Source organism: Diabrotica undecimpunctata, chromosome 7 (genome assembly GCF_040954645.1).
Source record: "Diabrotica undecimpunctata isolate CICGRU chromosome 7, icDiaUnde3, whole genome shotgun sequence".
NCBI lineage: Eukaryota > Metazoa > Arthropoda > Insecta > Coleoptera > Chrysomelidae > Diabrotica > Diabrotica undecimpunctata.
Window position 1 is genome coordinate 81,207,494 of NC_092809.1, and position 19,563 is coordinate 81,227,056.

Consider the following 19,563-nt stretch of genomic DNA (forward strand, 5'->3'; position numbering starts at 1 on the left):
GCAATTTCGTACCACCTTCTTGGCAAGACACATGCCAGCAGTCGCCCAGAACTTCTCACGTACTGAAAACAATAAAAGTTGTGGACCTGCATGTTGTAATCGTAAATGTTCGGCGTGAAATATTAATTTAGTGAATAAATGTTTACCATCTAGGAGATATGGATGCTTTTCATCAAATGACAAAGAGGAATTTTTAAGTCTACCCCCTACTCTCAGAAAACTGTTTGAATCTAAAAATGGACTTAGAGAAAGTAACCTATGTTTATGAGGCAAATTTTTTTGTTGACTAATAATAGAAATTTCATTTTTAAAACTTTCCTTTTGTGCTAATTTAGTTAAACATAACATACTGTTTTCCATCTCTAGAACGCTAAGAGGACCTTTTGTCCTTGTACGTTCCTTTAGGTTTGTAATGAAGCGTAAGCAATATGCAAAAACTCGTTTTAATCTATTAAGAGAGGAGAACCGTTGAAACAATAATAATTGTTCGGTAACAACAAGCGTGTGACAAATTTTACGGATTTCTGGAAGCTCCTTGTTATCTCCAGCTTGAAATAATCGTGGCCAGAATGGTTTTTCATATAAAAATGAGGGTCCATTCCACCATACCTTGCAATTGGATAGTTCATCTGGATACATGCCACGAGATGCTACATCAGCAGGATTTTCTTTAGTATTGACATAGCTCCAATTCGATATATTGCTCAGCGTTTGAATTTCTGAGACCCTATTGCTTACAAAAACTTGTAGTTTATTGGCCTCTGTATTCAACCACCACAATACTATCTGAGAATCGCACCAATAAAAAACATTACATTGACATGTAAGTGCGTTTGACACTTGATTGACTAAGCGAGCTAGTGCTAAAGCACCACATAACTCTAATCTAGGAACCGTTAATACTTTTATAGGTGACACTCTGGTTTTGGAACATAGCAATCTGACATACACTGTTCCATTTTCATCAACCGTTCGAACATATAAAACTGCACTATAAGCATCTTTGCTAGCATCACTGAAGGCATGCAGCTCCATGTGAACTATTTTATCACACATAATATACCTGGGAATATTTATTTTATTAAGAACAGACAATTTTGATTTAAATGTTACCCATTTATTGAGCAGGTCTCGTGGTAGTTCATCATCCCAATCTAAATCAAGCAACCATAATTGTTGAATTAATATCTTAACTAGAATAATACATGGACTTATTAAACCTAAAGGGTCATATATCTTAGCAATATTACTAAGTAAACTTCTTTTAGTAATAGGTTGTTTATTACTGGATGTTGAAACATTGTATGTTAAGACATCAGTATTACTAATCCATTGAATTCCTAAAGTTTTAAGCCTATCACTCTCTCCTAGTTCCAATATACTAAACTCATCAGATGTATCTTGTAAACCCTTTAAAATATCTTGGCTATTAGAAGCCCATTTTCTTAATTTAAATGAAGCTGATTTTAATATCATCGAAATTTGATTACAAATTTCTATTCCATGTTCTTCACTGGTGAAGCCAGTTATTAAATCATCTACATACATGTCACGGTCAATCAATTCACTAGCAATTGGGTAATCATGTTTATAGTCAGAAGCTAATTGTTTTATGCATTTTATGGCCAAATAGGGAGCACTAGTCGTACCATAAGTAACTGTTTGCAACTCAAATGGTGCGAGGTCCTCATTAGGATTTTGTCGCCAAAGAATGTTTTGTAAATATCTTTCTTCAGGGTGTATCAAAATTTGACGGTACATTTTTTCCACATCAGCAATTACAACAAACTTGTGCTGTCTAAACCTCAACATAATTTTAAATATATCATTCTGAATGGCTGGCCCAGTATATTGGATATCATTTAATGATATCCCAGAATCGGTTTTAGCCGAACCATCAAATACAATCCTAACGTCAGTAGTAAGACTGTCTTCACGGAAAACAGCAAAATGGGGTAAAAAACATCGAAATTGACTGGATTCCTTTTGTGTTAATTGCCTCATATGTTGCAAGTTTAAATACTCATCCATAAATTTAGAGTATTTGCTTTTTAAAACATCATTCTTTTCCAATTTTTTCTCTTGAAACAGCAGTCTTTTAACAGCTAAGTTTTTTGATTCCCCTAATTGAGTGGCTTCTAATTTTAGTGGAAAACGAACAATAAATTTTCCAGAAGGATCTCGAGAAACTGTTTTATTGAAATAGTCCTCACAAAACAAATCTTCCTGTGACATCTGTTTCTGTTCATGATGAATCTCCTCGACAAACCAGAACTTTTGAAGATCGTCATTTATTAAAAAATTGCAATTAACCTCTTTTTTCATAGGAATATTTATCGGACCTGATACTACATAGCCAAAGACAGTATTAACTAGATGAGGTAGATTTCGACCGAGGTTTATTCTTTCATTTAGTACAATCTCCCAAAACAAATCCGCTCCAATTAATAGATCAACATTTCTAGGACAATTAAACATAGGATTAGCAAGTGCAATGCCTTCAGGAATGTGCCAATTAGAAATATCGAAGTTACAAGATGGTAAATTACTTGAGATTCTTTCAACAATGATACAGTTTAGGACAGTTTGAAAGTTATGAATATTAGATTTTATTAGTACCTCACATTTGTACCGTAAATTAGAATTAATACCAGCGATACCAGATACTGATACATCAATGCGATTGGTTTTCAAATTTAATTTTTTACACAAATTGTCAGATATAAATGAACACTGACTACCCACATCCAAGATGGCTTGGACTTTGTGAAATTTACCTGTCTTATCTTGAACATCAACAATTGCAGTAGGTAAAATAACATAATTGTCATTAAATACAGTATTACCACAAATAATGGATGACCCATTGAACTGATCACTTTGTTTAGATTCTGAGTTAACAAAATCCTCAGAATTGTTTTGATTATCAGCAGAATTGTTATTAAAGGAGTTAGATTTCTTATGATGTAATAATGAATTGTGCTTACCCTTACAAAACTTACAGTTTCCTTTCTGGCAGTGTGTATTAAAATGGCCATGACATAAACAATTAGTACACAGTTTCAATTGTTTTATTTTGTGCCATCTTTCAGCTACTGACAATTTTAAAAATTGGTCACAAGTATAAATAGAATGTTTTTGTTTGCAATAATTACATTTTAGTTCCCAAGTATTTTCTGAACTGCTAGCTAAAAATGAATGATGACGTGTTTTACTTTTATGACCACTTAGTCGCGTGTCTTTATTTTCTCTAGTGCTATTTGTTTCTATTGTTTCCAAAAAATCTGCTCTATTTTTCAAAAACTCAAAAAAACTAGCTAAACTCGGCAACATCTTATCTGTACGTGATTGCTCCCATTCCCGATTTGTATTTTTATCTAGCTTTAAAGAAATCATATGAACAATCATAGCATCCCAATGCTCAGTAGGAAGTTGCAATGTTTTTAACGCTCTAATATGCTTGTTTACATAATCAATAAGCCCTCTTAACCCTACTGCTGATTCTTTGGGTAAGGACTCAATTTCAAATAAATGTTTTAAATGATTATTAACTAACAATCTTTTATTGTCAAATCGGTCACACAATAACTGCCAGGCATCCTGGTAATTATGTGCTGCAAATTCTAAACTTTGGATAATTTTCAAGGCTTCTTCACCTAAGCATGACCTTAAATAGTGATATTTTTGAATTTCTGAAAGCGTAAGGTTGTTATGAAAAAGTGCTTCAAATGTATCTTTGAATTCTAGCCATTTACTAAATTCACAATTAAAAGAAGGGCATTTAATGGGTGGTAATTTAATTGCATTTTCGTTAAAAGATTGACTATTATTATTTACTGACCCTAAGGTTTGGGGAATTGAATTACTTTCAATCTTTTTAACAACCTCTTGTGTCCTAGCTACACAATCTATTAGAGTGTTTAAAAATATGTCTGCCTCTTCACGTTGTGCCTCAAGTTCATCGTCTGGACAAATGTCCTCAATCACGGCTTGAATCTCTTCAAATTCCGTTTCTAATGATTCTACTTTGCCTAATCTGATTTTTAATTCTATTATCTCTTTATTATCAAATTCTTGATTTGTTAGAAATCGATTATATAATGGTTCAAAATAGTTTTGAAATTTAGTTAGCTTATGTTTAATACCTCCACGCTTCCGTATCTTTGCATTTAAATTAGCGGCCATCCTGTATTCTTTTATGCAGAATAATTATTTAGTATATAATAGTAATAGATCCAACTTTATTAGAGCTCAATGAATAAATCGATAACTTTTATAATTATAACCAATATATTTATTACAGCAAATAAGAAGTAGCTGTTAATGTTAATATTAAAATTGTAATTGTTTATAATCACTTTTTATTGTTGTTTTGCCTTAGGAATTTGAGATGACTATAATTGCGTTTAACTGTGTTTAATGGTTTAATTCTCGATATCATACATGAACATAATAGTGAGATACCCTTATAATAGCTATGTGTATTTAATATAGAAATATTAAACTCAAAGAATAATAAAAATGGAAATAAAACATACACATTTAAATGGAAAAAAACATTGAAAATAGCTTTACAAGTAGAATTGATATTGTATTATATATTTGATTTTGTATTGATAATTGATATTGTATTATATGTATAGACAATTGTTAAATGACTGCAAATTGAAACAGCATTAACTCTACAACGACAGGAATTTAGGTAAAATGGATTTGACCTACTTGTATTACCGGCGCCATTCCATAAACCACGTGCAAAATCTCAAGCTGCAATCCAATTTTATCGGGCTGAAGGATCAAATGATAATTCTGACTTCAATATAGATGGACTGTAGTAATAAAAAACTGGTGATTGCACTATATTTGAGATTTTATTAACACTACTGAATGTACTCATAAACTAATATAATTAAAACGAAATATGTATGTCTTATTTTAATGTAACCAAAAATTGTAATGTTCTAAAAGTCCTCTGTCTTTTTTCTTGCGCATGCGGTTGTTTTCACACTTCTTTTAATGCGCCACTGCCGTCAGTGGAGTTCAGCCACACACAGGACCGGCTTAGTTTTTAAGTGAATGAATCACAATCTTAACATATATATATATATATATATATATATATATATATATATATATATATATATATATATATATATATATATATATATCCATACGTAACAATTAAATTCGCGAGCGCGTCTTCAGAATTAACTGTCCCTTCCAAATAAAATGTCCTGTTAATATATGCCATTGCCGTTACGCTAGAACCATCGACAGCCTTCTCGACTAGCGGCGAAATTATAACGGCAAAGGCAAACGGGTATTCTCGCATCGGTTCGAACTTTTTCTGGAAGGTTGTATGTTCAGGTAAATAGAAGCCTCTCGTAAAATCTAAAACATAAGCTAAAACTATAAAAATGACAAGGGACGGTTTTCTCTCCGCACCAGTAGCTATGCGGATTGCAACAGACTAACACCTGGACTTCGGTGTCTTTAAAGATCTCCTCCACCATATTTCGGATAACCCTCCAATCTAATTGGCGGCACTCCAACTTTGACATGGCTAACTTTTGCACGTCGGACTCTAGTACGTGCTCTCTCAATTGAAGTAAGGCTTCCCATACATCTCGGTAGGTAGGTTGGTCACGGGCAGTGTCTTTTGTTACCAGGTAGAAAAGGTAACGTGATGCATCTTGGAGTTTCAAGGTTTTACCGGGAGCTGGCACCTGGCATTGAAGTTCTGCAACTCGACCAAACTTCCTTCGAAAGACGGATGCCAACCCTGGTGCGTCTTTGATACTGGCCGGGATGGTAAGGGCCAGCGAGTAGTCATCGGGGAGCGCGAGTAGATCTTGCTTTTCTTCAGTGGTAACACCATGTCTCGCTTTACCGGTACCTCCATAGGCACCCATGAATTCCTCAAACGTGAGGTCAGACACATCGTGGACTTGGTTTACTTCCACTTCTTCATCTACGTCGTGGTCACCTTCGAAAGACGCCAACCGGTTATGGTGTACTATCATCGGCTTTCCCCTCGGAATCTTGCTTATTCGGTAGATGACATCGTTGATCTTCTCCATAATTAGGTATGGGCCTTCCCAAAACTGCTGCAATTTGGGAGAACAACCTTTTCGCTTCTTGGGATTATAGAGCCAGACCTTGTCGTTCTTCTTAAAGCAACCCTTTTCGGCTTGTGTATCGTACCGTTTCTTCATTCGGTCGCTAGCGATCTGAAGGTGAGAACGGACCAACTCATGTACATCGTCCATTCTTCTTCGTAATTCGATCACATAATCTTCACCTGCTACATCTTCTCCAGGTCGACACCCAAATTCTAGATCACAAGGTAGTCGCATTTCGCGTCCGAATAGGACTCTGGCTGGTGTCTGGCCTGTTGATTCGTTAACAGCAGATCTGTAGGCCATGGTGAAGAACGGAAGGTATTGGTCCCAGTCTCGCTGATGATCGGACACCATCTTTGTCAAATACTTGCCGACTGTCCTATTCATCCGCTTTACCATACCATCAGATTGCGGATGATATGCTGTAGTTCTTGTTTTCTTCATGCCTAGTCTATCACATATTCCTTGGAATAGATCGCTTTCGAAGTTCCTGCCTTCGTCAATATGTATCTCCAAAGGCACTCCAAATCGGCTGATATATTCTTGGATCAACTTATCTGCAACGGTGGCGGCCTTCTGGTCTGGAAGTGCGTAAATCTCGACCCACTTAGTAAAGTAATCCATTACTACCAACATATACTTGCCTCCATTTTCACTTTCTGGAAATGGCCCAGCGATATCCAAAGCTATTCTTTCAAACGGGCTTCCAACATTATATTGTCTCATAGGAGCTCTCCTTTTTCGGTAGGGCCCGTTACTCGTGGCACAAATAGTACATTTCTTACACAAGTCTTTTACGTCGTCGGAACTGTTCATCCAATAAAACCGTTCCCGAATTCGCTGAAGGGTTTTCTTTACACCAAAATGCCCTCCCGATGGACTGTCGTGTAGCTGACGAAGTACTTCGGCTATTCTGCTCTTTGGGATCACCAACTGTCTTCTCTTCTCCGAACCGTCATCATTTTCCAGGACTCGTTTGAGCAAGCCATCTTCCATGATAAATGAGTCCCACTGGGCCCAATACGTCTTAACTACTGAGCATAGGTTTGATATTTCTTGCCAAGGTGGTCGACGATTTTCCTCTTTCCATTTTCGAATTTTCTGTATAACTGGATCTCTTTCTTGTTCTTCTCTGATCTTAGTAGGCGTCCAGTCGTCGTTGACCATCGTTGTTCTTAGCACTGCTGCTTCATTAGATTCCGTTTTGTTGCAGTGGGAACACTCTGCTGGGCATGGCCTTCTGGAAAGAGAATCAGCGTTTCTGTGGCTAACTCCGGCCCGGTGCTCAATCTCAAAATCGTATTCTTGGAGTCGTTCGATCCACCTGGCTATCTGACCCTCTGGATTCTTAAACTGCATCAACCATTTAAGGGCGGCATGGTCGGTTCGGATTAGAAACTTCCTACCATAAAGGTATTGATAGAAGTGCTCTACTGATTTTACTACTGCTAGAAGTTCTCTTCTCGTGACACAATAATTCCGCTCAGGTTTTGAAAGAACTTTACTAAAATATCCGAGGACTCGTTCCTGTCCTCCTTGAATCTGAGACAGCACTCCTCCAATTCCCACATTACTTGCATCTGTATCTAAGATGAACTCTCCTTCTGGCAGTGGATACCCTAAAATTGGTGCTGTTATTAAATGCTTTTTCAAGGTCTCAAAGGCATTTTGGCAGTCTGTATCCCAGCGGTAATCTCTTGCTTCCTCTGTAAGTCGCGTTAATGGCTTAGCGATATCTGCAAACTTCTTAATAAACCTCCGGTAGTAAGTACATAGTCCAAGAAAACTTCTCCCTTGATGTTTGTCAGTTGGTTTTGGCCATTCCTTAATGGAATCGATTTTTCCCTTATCCACGGCCACTCCTTCTTTACTGACTATATGACCCAGATAATTGACTCTACCTTGAAATAGCTGGCACTTCTTGGGGTTTAGCATCAATTGGGCAGCTTTAAGTCGATTAAAAACGTTTTCTAAATTCCTCAAATGATCTTCGAATGTCTCCCCCAAGACGATTATTTCATCTAAATAAACCAGGCATGTTTTCCAAGATAACCCTCTCAACACATTTTCCATAAGCCTCTCAAATGTCGCAGGAGCATTACAGAGTCCAAATGGCATAACGTTGAATTGCCACAATCCAGATCCTGTGGTGAAGGCTGTCTTCTCTTTATCTACTGGGTCCATTTCTACCTGCCAGTATCCAGACTTCAAATCCAAAGTAGAAAACAATTTACTTCCAGCCAATGTGTCCAATGTGTCATCGATCCGAGGCAGAGGATAACTATCTTTCTTGGTAACGTTGTTCAGCAAACGGTAATCCACACAGAACCTCATCGTTCCGTCTTTCTTCTTAACCAGGACCACCGGAGAGACCCGTGGGCTCGTAGAAGGTTCTATCACCCCGTCTTTCTTCATTTCCTGAACAATCGTTTCAGCTTCCTTTCTTTTCGCCTGTGGTAATCGTCGAGCTGTTTGACGAATTGGCTTGGCATTACCAGTATCAATTTTATGCTTAACAACGGTAGTTCTTCCCGTCTTTCCTCCTTTCGGTACGAAAATATCACGGTACTGTCGAAGAAATTCCCTTAATTTCCTTTTCTCCATTTGATTTAGAGACTGTCCTGCAACTGCAACCATTTGGTGGAATTTGTCGTTGGAATTATCAGATGTTGTCGCCTGACGGATTATGGATGTCACAGGTACACAAGTTCCTACTTTTGTCTCTTTCTTTATGGTCACTGGGTAGTCGTTGACATTGATAAGTCTCACAGGAATTTCTTTAGCCGAAGTCACCAATTCCTTTCCAATTATGATTCCACGGCCAACCTCATCGTCGTGGTTCCAAGGCTCCATCATAACAGGTGTCCCTTCGTCTACAATTCCCTGTAGCCGCGCTACTATGATTGTTTCACTTCTCGCAGGCACGACTGTTTCTTCTTTAACGGCTGCTTGCATAGTGTTGTCATCATGTGGATGAAGAAATACCTCCTCGTTACCAACTTTGATTACCTTATTCTTAAAATTAAATTGGAATCCATGTGTATTCATTACGTCCATTCCTAATATAACATCCTCTTCGATGTCAGCAACTATAACAGTATGGACGAACTTTTCTGCTCCAATTCCTAATTGTATCTGGATTTCTCCATGAATGTTGGCATTTTCACCTGTAGCGGTCCGAAGTCGCAACCTCGTTGGTAACAGTTTCTTACGGCTGTTTATAACTGTCGGGCGTATAATGGTTCTGGTCGCTCCGGTATACACCAACAACGTATGCCTTTTACCATTTATTTCTCCATCTACATATACACTATCTTCACGACATTTCAAAGAAGCTATTAGTATGAGAGGGTCTTTGGAAAAGTTCCGGGTCGAAGCTGCCCCCCTAAGGCCGACCCGTTCTAGTTTTCCTGATGGTGAGTTTCTTGATTTGCGTCGTACCTAGGGTGCTTACAGGAGCTTCGTACGTGTCCTATTTCGCCACAATTCCAGCATCTGATGGTCTTCGTTTTCTTGTATGTCATGCTTTTCATCATATTAACGAGCTGGTCAAGTTTATCTTCATCTTCTTCCTATTTTACAGTCCTAACTTTACTGTACCCGCCAGAGGCCTGCGTAGCTGACTCGTATTCGAGGGCGGCGGAGAGGACATCAACCAGCGTCTTGTGACGAGCTAATCGCAGTGTTCTCTGCATTTCATGATCACGAAGACCATCAATAAACGTTTGAACGGCCAATTTTTCCATCATGTCTTCGGGAGCTGTTGGATAAGCATATCGTACTAATCTGGCAATATCTACCTCATATTCTTGAAGAGCCTCCTCTTTCTTCTGTCTACGATTTTTAAGCTGCGACTGATATACATGCTCCAAATGTTCGTGGCCATATCGCATATTTAACCTCTTCTTCAGTTGTTCGAAATCATCGGTCTCCTCTACGGCTATGGTCTGAAGCACATCTAAGGCATCTCCTCGAAGAGCGATAGTCAGGTTTACAGCCTTTTCTTTTTCAGACCATCCATTCGCTCTTGCGGCTGATTCGAACTGTTTCATGTAGTTGTTCCATGATGATTTTCCGTCGAAAGTTGGGACTTTAACATGAATAGAACCTCCACTTCCTTCAAATTTCGGCCGTGTTTCCAACTTAGATTTCGTCACGTCTTCTTTTATCTCTACTCTAATTGGATTGTTTCCTCTCTCTGCTGTCCCCGTTTCCTCCAGCTTCTTTTCCATCTCCTTCCATATCTTTTCTTCGAAGGCCAACATATCGGCAGCAACTTGGTTTTTTAACGAAGACACTCTATCGTCAAGAGCAGACATCTCAGAAGTGACTTTAGAGATGTTAGCAGAAACTTTGCTTTCCAGAGAAGAAATCTCGTTAGAAACTTTGCTTTCTAAAGAAGCGATGTCGCCGGAAACTTTCGAAATATCGCCAGAAACTTTGTTCTCTAATGATGCGATATCACCGGAAACTTTGTTCTCTAATGATGCGATGTCACCAGAAACTTTGGCTACATCACCAGAAACTTTCGAAATCGACTAGAGGACAGCATCTTCAAATATATAAGTCTCTGGATCTAGTCCTTCTTCTAGCAAAGCGTTCTTTAGTCGTTGGACTAACTTAGCCTTTTTTCCGGTAGAAGCTAATTCTCTGTCTTCAAGATGTCTTCTTAAATTAGTCACTGTCAGCTCATAAATCGTAGCCATTTTCACAATTTATTTTATATTCACTTGTAATTTATTTTCGCAATTTATCTTAAGTATTCCACTGTTCTGACACCATTTGTTGTGAATTTATTAAAAGGTTCAATATTTATAACACTTACGGATTTAATTTATTTTTTTATTTATATTAACTTATCTGACAATAATTTATATATATATATATATATATATATATATATATATATATATATATATATATATATATATATATATATATATATATATATATATCCGTACGTAACAATTAAATTCGCGAGCGCGTCTTAAGAACTAACTGTCCCTTCCAAATAAAATGTCCTGTTAATATATGCCATTGCCGTTACGTTAGAACCATCGACAGCCTTCTCGACTAGCGGCGAAATTATAACGGCAAAGGCAAACGGGTATTCTCGCATCGGTGCGACCTTTTTCTGGAAGGTCAGTTCAGGTAAATAGAAGCCTCTCGTAAAATCTAAAACATAAGCATGTGAATAAAAACATGTTTACAGGTTAAAACTATGACTCATATTTTTACGTAACAATACATATAGTTTTGTTGAACAATTCAAATCTAAAATACAAATAAAAACCAAAATATTGTTATAATAATTTGTTTATTAAATAATATCAATTCAACAATGTGCAACTCTATTTCTAACTACAGCAGCTTCCACATTTTCTTCTTCCTCATCACTATCTTGTTGAATATTATTGAAATTTTGCATGTTAAGTTGTTCATTGTCTCCATCTGCTTCAAAATTATCCTCCAGTGCAATATTGTGTAGAACACATGCAGCTCGAATAAAATGTACTATAAAACGTATGTTTCTCAACTTTACATGGTAAAGTTGACGAAACTTTTGTTTTATAATACCAAAACAGTGTTCTATAACGTAACGGTTTTTGGACAATTTTACATTATAGTTCTGTTGCTGCCTTGTAAGGTTACCTCTATTTTTATAAGGAGTAAGCAAATTATTCCTTAATGGATATCCGCTATCCCCTAAAAGAAAATATTGCTGACATATTCTTTCTAAATTGGCATTTAGAGGTGAATTTCTGAAAACACGACTATCATGGACAGATCCAGGATAACCCAAAAATAAATCTATTATTTTTTTTTGTGGTCGCATACAGCTTGCATCTGAAATAACAACAAAGAATTAATTTTTGATTGTTATAATATAGGTTAGTGTTGTTACAAATCATAGATGTATCAATAATCTAATATAATCAGAAAAGTTTCTTTTTGATATGTCAACGCATGCATTCTAGTTTATATACATTATATATATATATATATATATATATATATATATATATATATATATATATATATATATATATATAATATATATATATAAAGAGAGAGAGAGAGAGAGAGCGAGAGAAAAGGAGTACAACAGTCAATCCAATATAAATTAAGGATCACTGGGAGTGGTGGGTTTTTTGGTCAAAAGGTGGAGAAAAAAGACAAAGGTCTTTTAGATGAACTGATGATGCTTTCTGATTAGAAAGCAAAACATCCTCAATAAATAGATGAAGTAGCCACCTTCTATGTCTTTTTTCTCCACCTTTTGACCGAAAAACCCACCACTTTTTGAGTGATCTTTTATATATATATATATATATATATATATATATATATATATATATATATATACACATGTATACTACATATAACTAAATACATACCTGAACAGAATAAAATCCTTTACGGTTGATATAAGAATCAGGATCATTTTCAGGTCTATCAATTTTTATATGACAGCCATCAATTGCTCCTATAACATTGGGAAATCCTCTATTTGCAAAATGTTGTTGGCTGACATGTTTTTCAGCTGCTGTTGGCCATTTTATAATCTCTGGAGATAAATTACTCAAGAACATGGTCAATCTATATAAAATTCTATTAACAGAACTAACTGTTACATCAAAACGATCTCCTACATCCCGAAAGCTTGATGTTTGATGCCCCACATACCATAAAAATATAAGTACCTAAAATTTAATTATTTTTAATAAGTAATTTAAACCAATATGACTTACAATTAAGCTTGTTACATGAAAGTTATACTCCCAACTTATTATCTTTTGTTTTATAAGTTTTACACAATTATAGCTTACTTGATGTGATGCTGGTATTTTTCCAAAGGGTCCACTGTTATTATGGTAGTAGGGGCTCCTTTCGAATCTGTCTGAAATGTCATTGGCCACATTCCTAGACAGACGAAAATGTTCAAAAAATTCTTGGTCAGAATAACTTGGTACAGTGTCTTCTAAAATGAATTGTTATCTATTAATATTATATAATCTATTAATATCTAATTAATTATTAAACAATATCGTTTTCTGTATTAGTAAATTATATTTACTTACCCAAATAATTTTCATTTCTAACATGCTCAAACATCACTTCACCTTCAAAATCTTCCTCGGAATCGATATCTGACATAAAATCGCTGTCTTCTAAATTGTCTATATTTTTAAGATTAGTTTGAAAAAAAAGAATGAATAATTACTTGAACAAAAATCAAGATTCCCAGAAAAAAAATAGCGTGAATGATTTTCTATTATATACAGCTGATAGCAGTGACCAGTGACAATTGATATATAAAAATGAAAACAATCTTAACTGCGCAAGTCAGTACAAATAGTTTCTGCTTGTAGGCATGTATCAAAAGGACTGTTCAGTTACCGATTCCGAAACGGTACATGGATCGCTTGGAACAACATGGTGTACGATACGAATCATCGTCCATGTTTGCTTGGAACGCATTTTTTATAATGCGCATGCCGAGGGCAGTGCGAAGGACGGTTTTCATGTCACTTGGAACGAACCTATAATAAAGATAATTTCAAAAAGTGCTTACAACCTAATTCTTTGAGAACCGCGATAAAAACCCTATATATATATATATATATAGGATTTTTATCGCGGTTCTCAAAGAATTAGTTTGTAAGCACTTTTTGAAATTATCTTTATTATATCTATTATGAAACACACATATATATCTAACATAGCCAATGTAAATTTAAAACAAACTATCTTTAAATTGAAATTCTTATGAAACTAATTAAATTATTACACTCATTGCTCATTAAAACATCATTCACAAACAAAACATTGGTGAAAGTGTATAAGTTCGTAGTGCATTGAAGCGCACGTCGTATCTATAGATGAGAAAGCTGCAAGCTTCTTTTCGAATAAGTTTAAGAACATTATTGATGAGAGGAAATACGAACCTAGTTTTTAAGTGAAACTAGGAGGAGGAAGGCTGTTTTGAAAGAAAAGGCCTAATAGGAGCTGCATACTCTAAAACGGACTGTTACTAGGAAGCAATATAACTGGATATATGATCGAAAATTAAAAAAGTAATTCTTTCTGTTTTCTGGCAACATAATGCAAGGTGTAGATGACGGCATTATTTTTTATCGATTGGGTTTCGGATGTCTCATCTTCAAGTTAGAAGTATTTGAAGTATGAAGGATTGCCATTTACAGTCTTATTATTAATAGACAATGTAGGTGGCTATCCTCAAGCTTTCTGCATCTACCCTGACAATGTTCAGGTGCTCTTTATACTATCTAATACAACTACGATACTTCATCCATTCAATTAGAATATTAATAGATGTAATACGACTACTTACACTCGTTAGCTGTTTTAAATGATTACGACAGACCAAATTTAGGTACTGATATTGACTTCATGTATTGCTAGATACTGTTTAACATTGATGATCTCATAACTGATATTACAACGAGATCAAATGGACTGAAACCAAAGACGGTCAAAGCTTGTTGTAAAAATCTTTAGGAGGAATCTGCACATAATATAAAGCACTTACAAAGTAATGTCGAAGACAAGCGATTCATTGATTTGATAGAAGTGGAAGATTTGAGAAAAGATGATTTATGACAAATATCCATCACATATTATTGGTAAGGTTGAAAACATTGTCAAGATACCTATTTGTATTCTCCCTACTTCTATACCTTATAATTTGCAACGCGATATCTACTAGACTATACTCGCATATTTCCATACCTTGTATGCGAAAATAAATGGTATAAAACAAGATGAAATTAAAAAAAAAAAAAATAGATATCCCATACCTGTAACACCCTCGATGCTTTTTCAGATCGCTATAATTTTTTTCAGATTGAGGGTGTTCTTTTCTTCCATCCTCGCCCTTTCGTGATCTATCCCTGTCATAATATTCATATTTATTCATTTCACTGCCTCTATTTTGCTTTCTAGTTTCACTTACCGTTCTTGAAACTGATCTGGATCGCGACCTACGCCATTTGTCTCTACTACTTTGTTTGGCTATATTTTTATCTTCGCCTCTTACTGAAAGTAGATTAGAGTTCGAATTCTTATGGGGACTATTTTTCTTATTTGTATAACTAGATGGTGTTCTTGATTTATCTCTTGTATTTCTATCCCGATTATAAATTAAGTTTGAAAATGATTGATTTTGATTATTTCTTTTTGGTGATTTTTTAAGCATGTGTCCTCGGGTTTTGTAGTTTCCTAGAATAAATACTAAAATTAAAACGTAATAATAAATAATATATATATATATATATATATATATATATATATATATATATATATAGATATATATATATATATATATATATATATATATTATATATATATATATATATATATATATATATATATATATATATATATATATATATATAGATATAATAACATCGATAATATACTACATATTGAGTTAGAACTGATGAAGCTTTAGAAATATAAAGCGAAACGTCTTCGATAAACTTATGAAGTAGTTAACTTCTTTTTTTTATTTGTCAACCTGAATGACCGATTAAACCTCTGAATTCACTAGCTGAATACTTTAGAAATATATATATATATATATATATATATATATATATATATATATATATATATATAATTACATTAAAGATTCTTTTGAGATGGTAATTAAATATAATGGCTACATACTACCATCAAATTATGTCCTCGTTAGCCTTCACGTTGTATCCTTATTCAGCAATGTTCATCTAGGAATATGTTTGACATCAATAGAGATCAACTGGGACCGTATTAGAGGTTGTTGTTCCATGTCTTACAACAGATTCATCAGCATCGTCGAATTTCTCTTTAACAACACTTACTTCTCATTTAATGATAAATTCTATCAACAAACTTTCGGTACCCCTATGGGAGCTAAGATTTCTCCTATCATTGCAACTTACGTTATGGATTATGTATTAGACTCAGTCATTCCTTTACTATCCTTTAATATTCCATTTATTAAAAAATATGTTGATGATATCATTTTGGCTATACCCAATGACAAGGTAGATGAACTATTAGATACTTTTAATGGTTATGACCCCTACATCCAGTTCACTATAGAGAGGGAAGATGGTAATTGGTCCGTCCCCTTTCTCGACATAAGGATGATCAGGGAAACCTACAACATCAAAATAGATTGGTATCAAAAACCGACCCATTCTGGTAGATACCTTAACTACAACTCATACCATAATAATTCTACCAAAGTCAACTTAATCATACAGATGAAAAATAGAGTAACAAAACTATCAGATCCTTCATTTCATACAAAAAACCTACAAATCCTACAGAAACTTTTTATTTCAAACGCTTATCCAACACCATTAGTTAATAAGATTTTGTTTAATACTATCCATGACGAAGATATTTCACCTTCCTTCGCGACTAACAATGCTGATCCTGATGTCTTAAGTGGGAACCCAGTCTCGGATACTCCTATAAACAAATATTTTTCATTACCATATTTCAGAGATATCACTCCGGGGTTAACAAGGATTCTGAAAAGTGTTGAAAATAGCTATGGCAATAATAATAACAACATTAAACTTAATGTGGCTTGTAGATCAGCCCTAACAATTAATAATCTTTATTCTAAGATAAAAGATAAGACTCCCATAAATAGGCTTAGTAATATTGTCTACAACATTCCATGTCTCTCTTGCAACAATTCCTACATCGGTCAAACATCTCAATTATTGAAATCACGTATTACACTACACAAAAGTGATTCTCGACTTCACCCTGACCGTTGTGCATTAGCCAAACATGTCCATTCCACTGGTCATCTCATGGACTATACTAACACCACAATTCTCCACCGTGAGAACAATAAATCTAAAAGAGAGTTCATTGAAATGTCTTATATATTCCTTAACGACTTCTCCATTAATGTTAAGAGTGACTTCAAGAATCTAAGCGATATATACCACCTGTTACTTAAATCAGATACCAAGAACAATACTATATCACAGATAACTAACTTGACTGATATATCCATTAACAACTAACATACCTTTATAATTAATTTTCATTAACAAAAAATATATAACATTCCCTTGCTTTTCTTAGATACATCTCAATAAGATGCAATAATACATGAACAATATAATATAATTAAATAAAGAAAATCAAAATAATATTTCCCTTTACTGGGATTTAAATTCATTCGTTTTTTACCAATGAACCTTAACGACATAAAGATGCATACGAACTAATGAAGTTGTCAGCGCTTGCGTTCTGGCTAAAACAGAACCTCACTTTTAACTATCTAAAAATCAAAAATTTAGTTATTGCCGACAATTCAAAGAATTACCTCCTTTTAAATGTAGTTACATTGGGTTTTTCGATTAACCTTGGGTAAGCCTTTACGTGTCAAGTTCAAAGCTACCATACATTTCAAACCTTAAAAAAAACTTTTTTTGCACATAGTAACAAAAAACACCACTATGTTACTAGCAAAGTTTTTTAATATTCTAACTCTACAATTCTAAGTTACGGTAAGATCAATAATGTTTTAATAGATAATATATGGTAGCTAATTATAATTTATTCTCTTTCAGCCCTGAAGAAGCCAAATTAATTCTCTTTGGCGAAAACGTTCGGCGAAACAATTGATACACATTAGAGTCTTTCTTGCAGATTTCCCCAATATTTAAGAGTTTACTATATATATATATATATATATATATATATATATATATATATATATATATATATATATATATATATATATATATATATATGTATATACATATATATTATTACGATCTACTTTGACTCTATTGATGTTTATAGATGTAATCTACTTCAATTAATTAATCAATTAATTATTTCATTAATTAATTAAATCAAAACATAAACAAAATATGTATAAATCTCAGGGATGAATGCTCCTAACACACTACTTACTTTTGTGGCTTCAAATATTTCTCAGTGGTTTCCTTATAGGGATAGATAAAAGAGAATCAAACTTATATACATATGGATTTCAATTAGAAATTATAAAAATCGTTTATTTTATCAAAACGGCAATCGATATTCAATATTACAAATTTTATTTATTCTCCTATCTTAATTATTTCATATAAACATTTACAAAAAAAAAGAATCCTATTTCTCTTTGTCTCCAAAATTTTTTTAAATCAATAACTGTGAATCTCTCTACTTCTGCTTTACAGAATGTTCGCGATGTTCAATTTTCTTGATATATAAAATGTGGTATTTAACACGAACAACAATACATTCATATCATAACAGAAAACGACTGACCTTTGCTGATTATTCTACCATATCTTTACCACTAACACGTTTCCTTACTTGCTGGTGTTGCGATCAAAAAGGAAAACTCGTCCACGTTTTCCCAGAATGTCTCTGCTCCTCTGCTAAATTTTGTTCTCTTTTCCTTTTACTGCTTCGTACCGTACACGTTCCGGCACTCCTGATGCATTCAACTTTTTTTGAATCACTTAAAACAATACTGGATACTTAAGACTCAAGGATTTATATCATCTCTTGACTTGACCTATTACTCGTTCCACGATTTGTTTGATGATGCTTGTAACTTTTCAAACACAAACCGGCCTTTTCCTTTTTTAGTACACTGCACTCCAAACTGGACTTCTCCTTTCGATCGAACAAAACACACTGCCACACTCTCCCCATTCATTCTTCGACTTCCAAATCGTTCCCCCACGATTAATTTTCCATCCAATCAAAACCAACTTTCAATCATGTTGCATTATTTACCCAAAACTACCTCTCTCCTTAATCTAAACAAATTTTAAAAATTACGTATCTTTTTGTCTTTATGGAGTTCCAAGAAAGAAATAAAATTCCGTAACCTTATTCTATTTTATACAAATAATCAAATTCTTATCTATTTTTAAGAATCTTAATACAAAGGCAGATTTAAACCACCGTACGGGCTAATGTGTTTCCTACCCGCATCTCTCGAAAACTTAATTGTCTTTAATTGTTTACTTGAAATACATTGCTCATGGGGCTAGTAAACAATTCTGCGAAACACTCTCTTAAAACTAGCTATAATTGTTTTTACAAATTTGTCATACACAGGGCGTTAAAAAATTATATGCTCGTGGTTGAGAAACATTAAATTTTTTATTTTAATTGAAATTTTAAATAGGAATATAGTTTTTTATTTCTCATGTTAAATAGGAATATAACAATATATATATATATATATATATATATATATATATATATATATATATATATATATATATATATATATATATATATATATATATTGTGACAATTGGGGTTTATAGAAAATAATTTATAAGTTATATACTACATAATATTAGATATAAAAAAGTATTTGATTATTTTAAATAAGTTATATACTAGAGAAATTAACAAAAATATATTTATG

At 34.1% G+C, this 19,563-nt stretch overlaps 1 protein-coding gene across 4 annotated transcripts in view; it reads right to left on the reverse strand.

Moving 5' to 3' along the window:
• The window catches only part of LOC140445532 (peptidyl-prolyl cis-trans isomerase-like 4), a 114,173-nt gene that overhangs the window by 46,034 nt on the left and 48,576 nt on the right, over positions 1 to 19,563 (reverse strand). Inside the window, exons 3-4 of one of the 4 annotated variants that reach the window (XM_072537625.1) lie at positions 15,100 to 15,365; positions 14,945 to 15,037 (exon numbers count right to left, since the gene is read on the reverse strand). In XM_072537625.1, the coding sequence (XP_072393726.1) occupies positions 15,032 to 15,037; positions 15,100 to 15,365 (272 nt within the window). In that variant the 3' untranslated portion in view covers positions 14,945 to 15,031. Of the gene's footprint in view, positions 1 to 14,944; positions 15,366 to 15,815; positions 16,291 to 19,563 lie in introns of those variants that run through there. The other 3 variants (XR_011951408.1, XM_072537623.1, XM_072537624.1) reach the window with 3 other exon arrangements.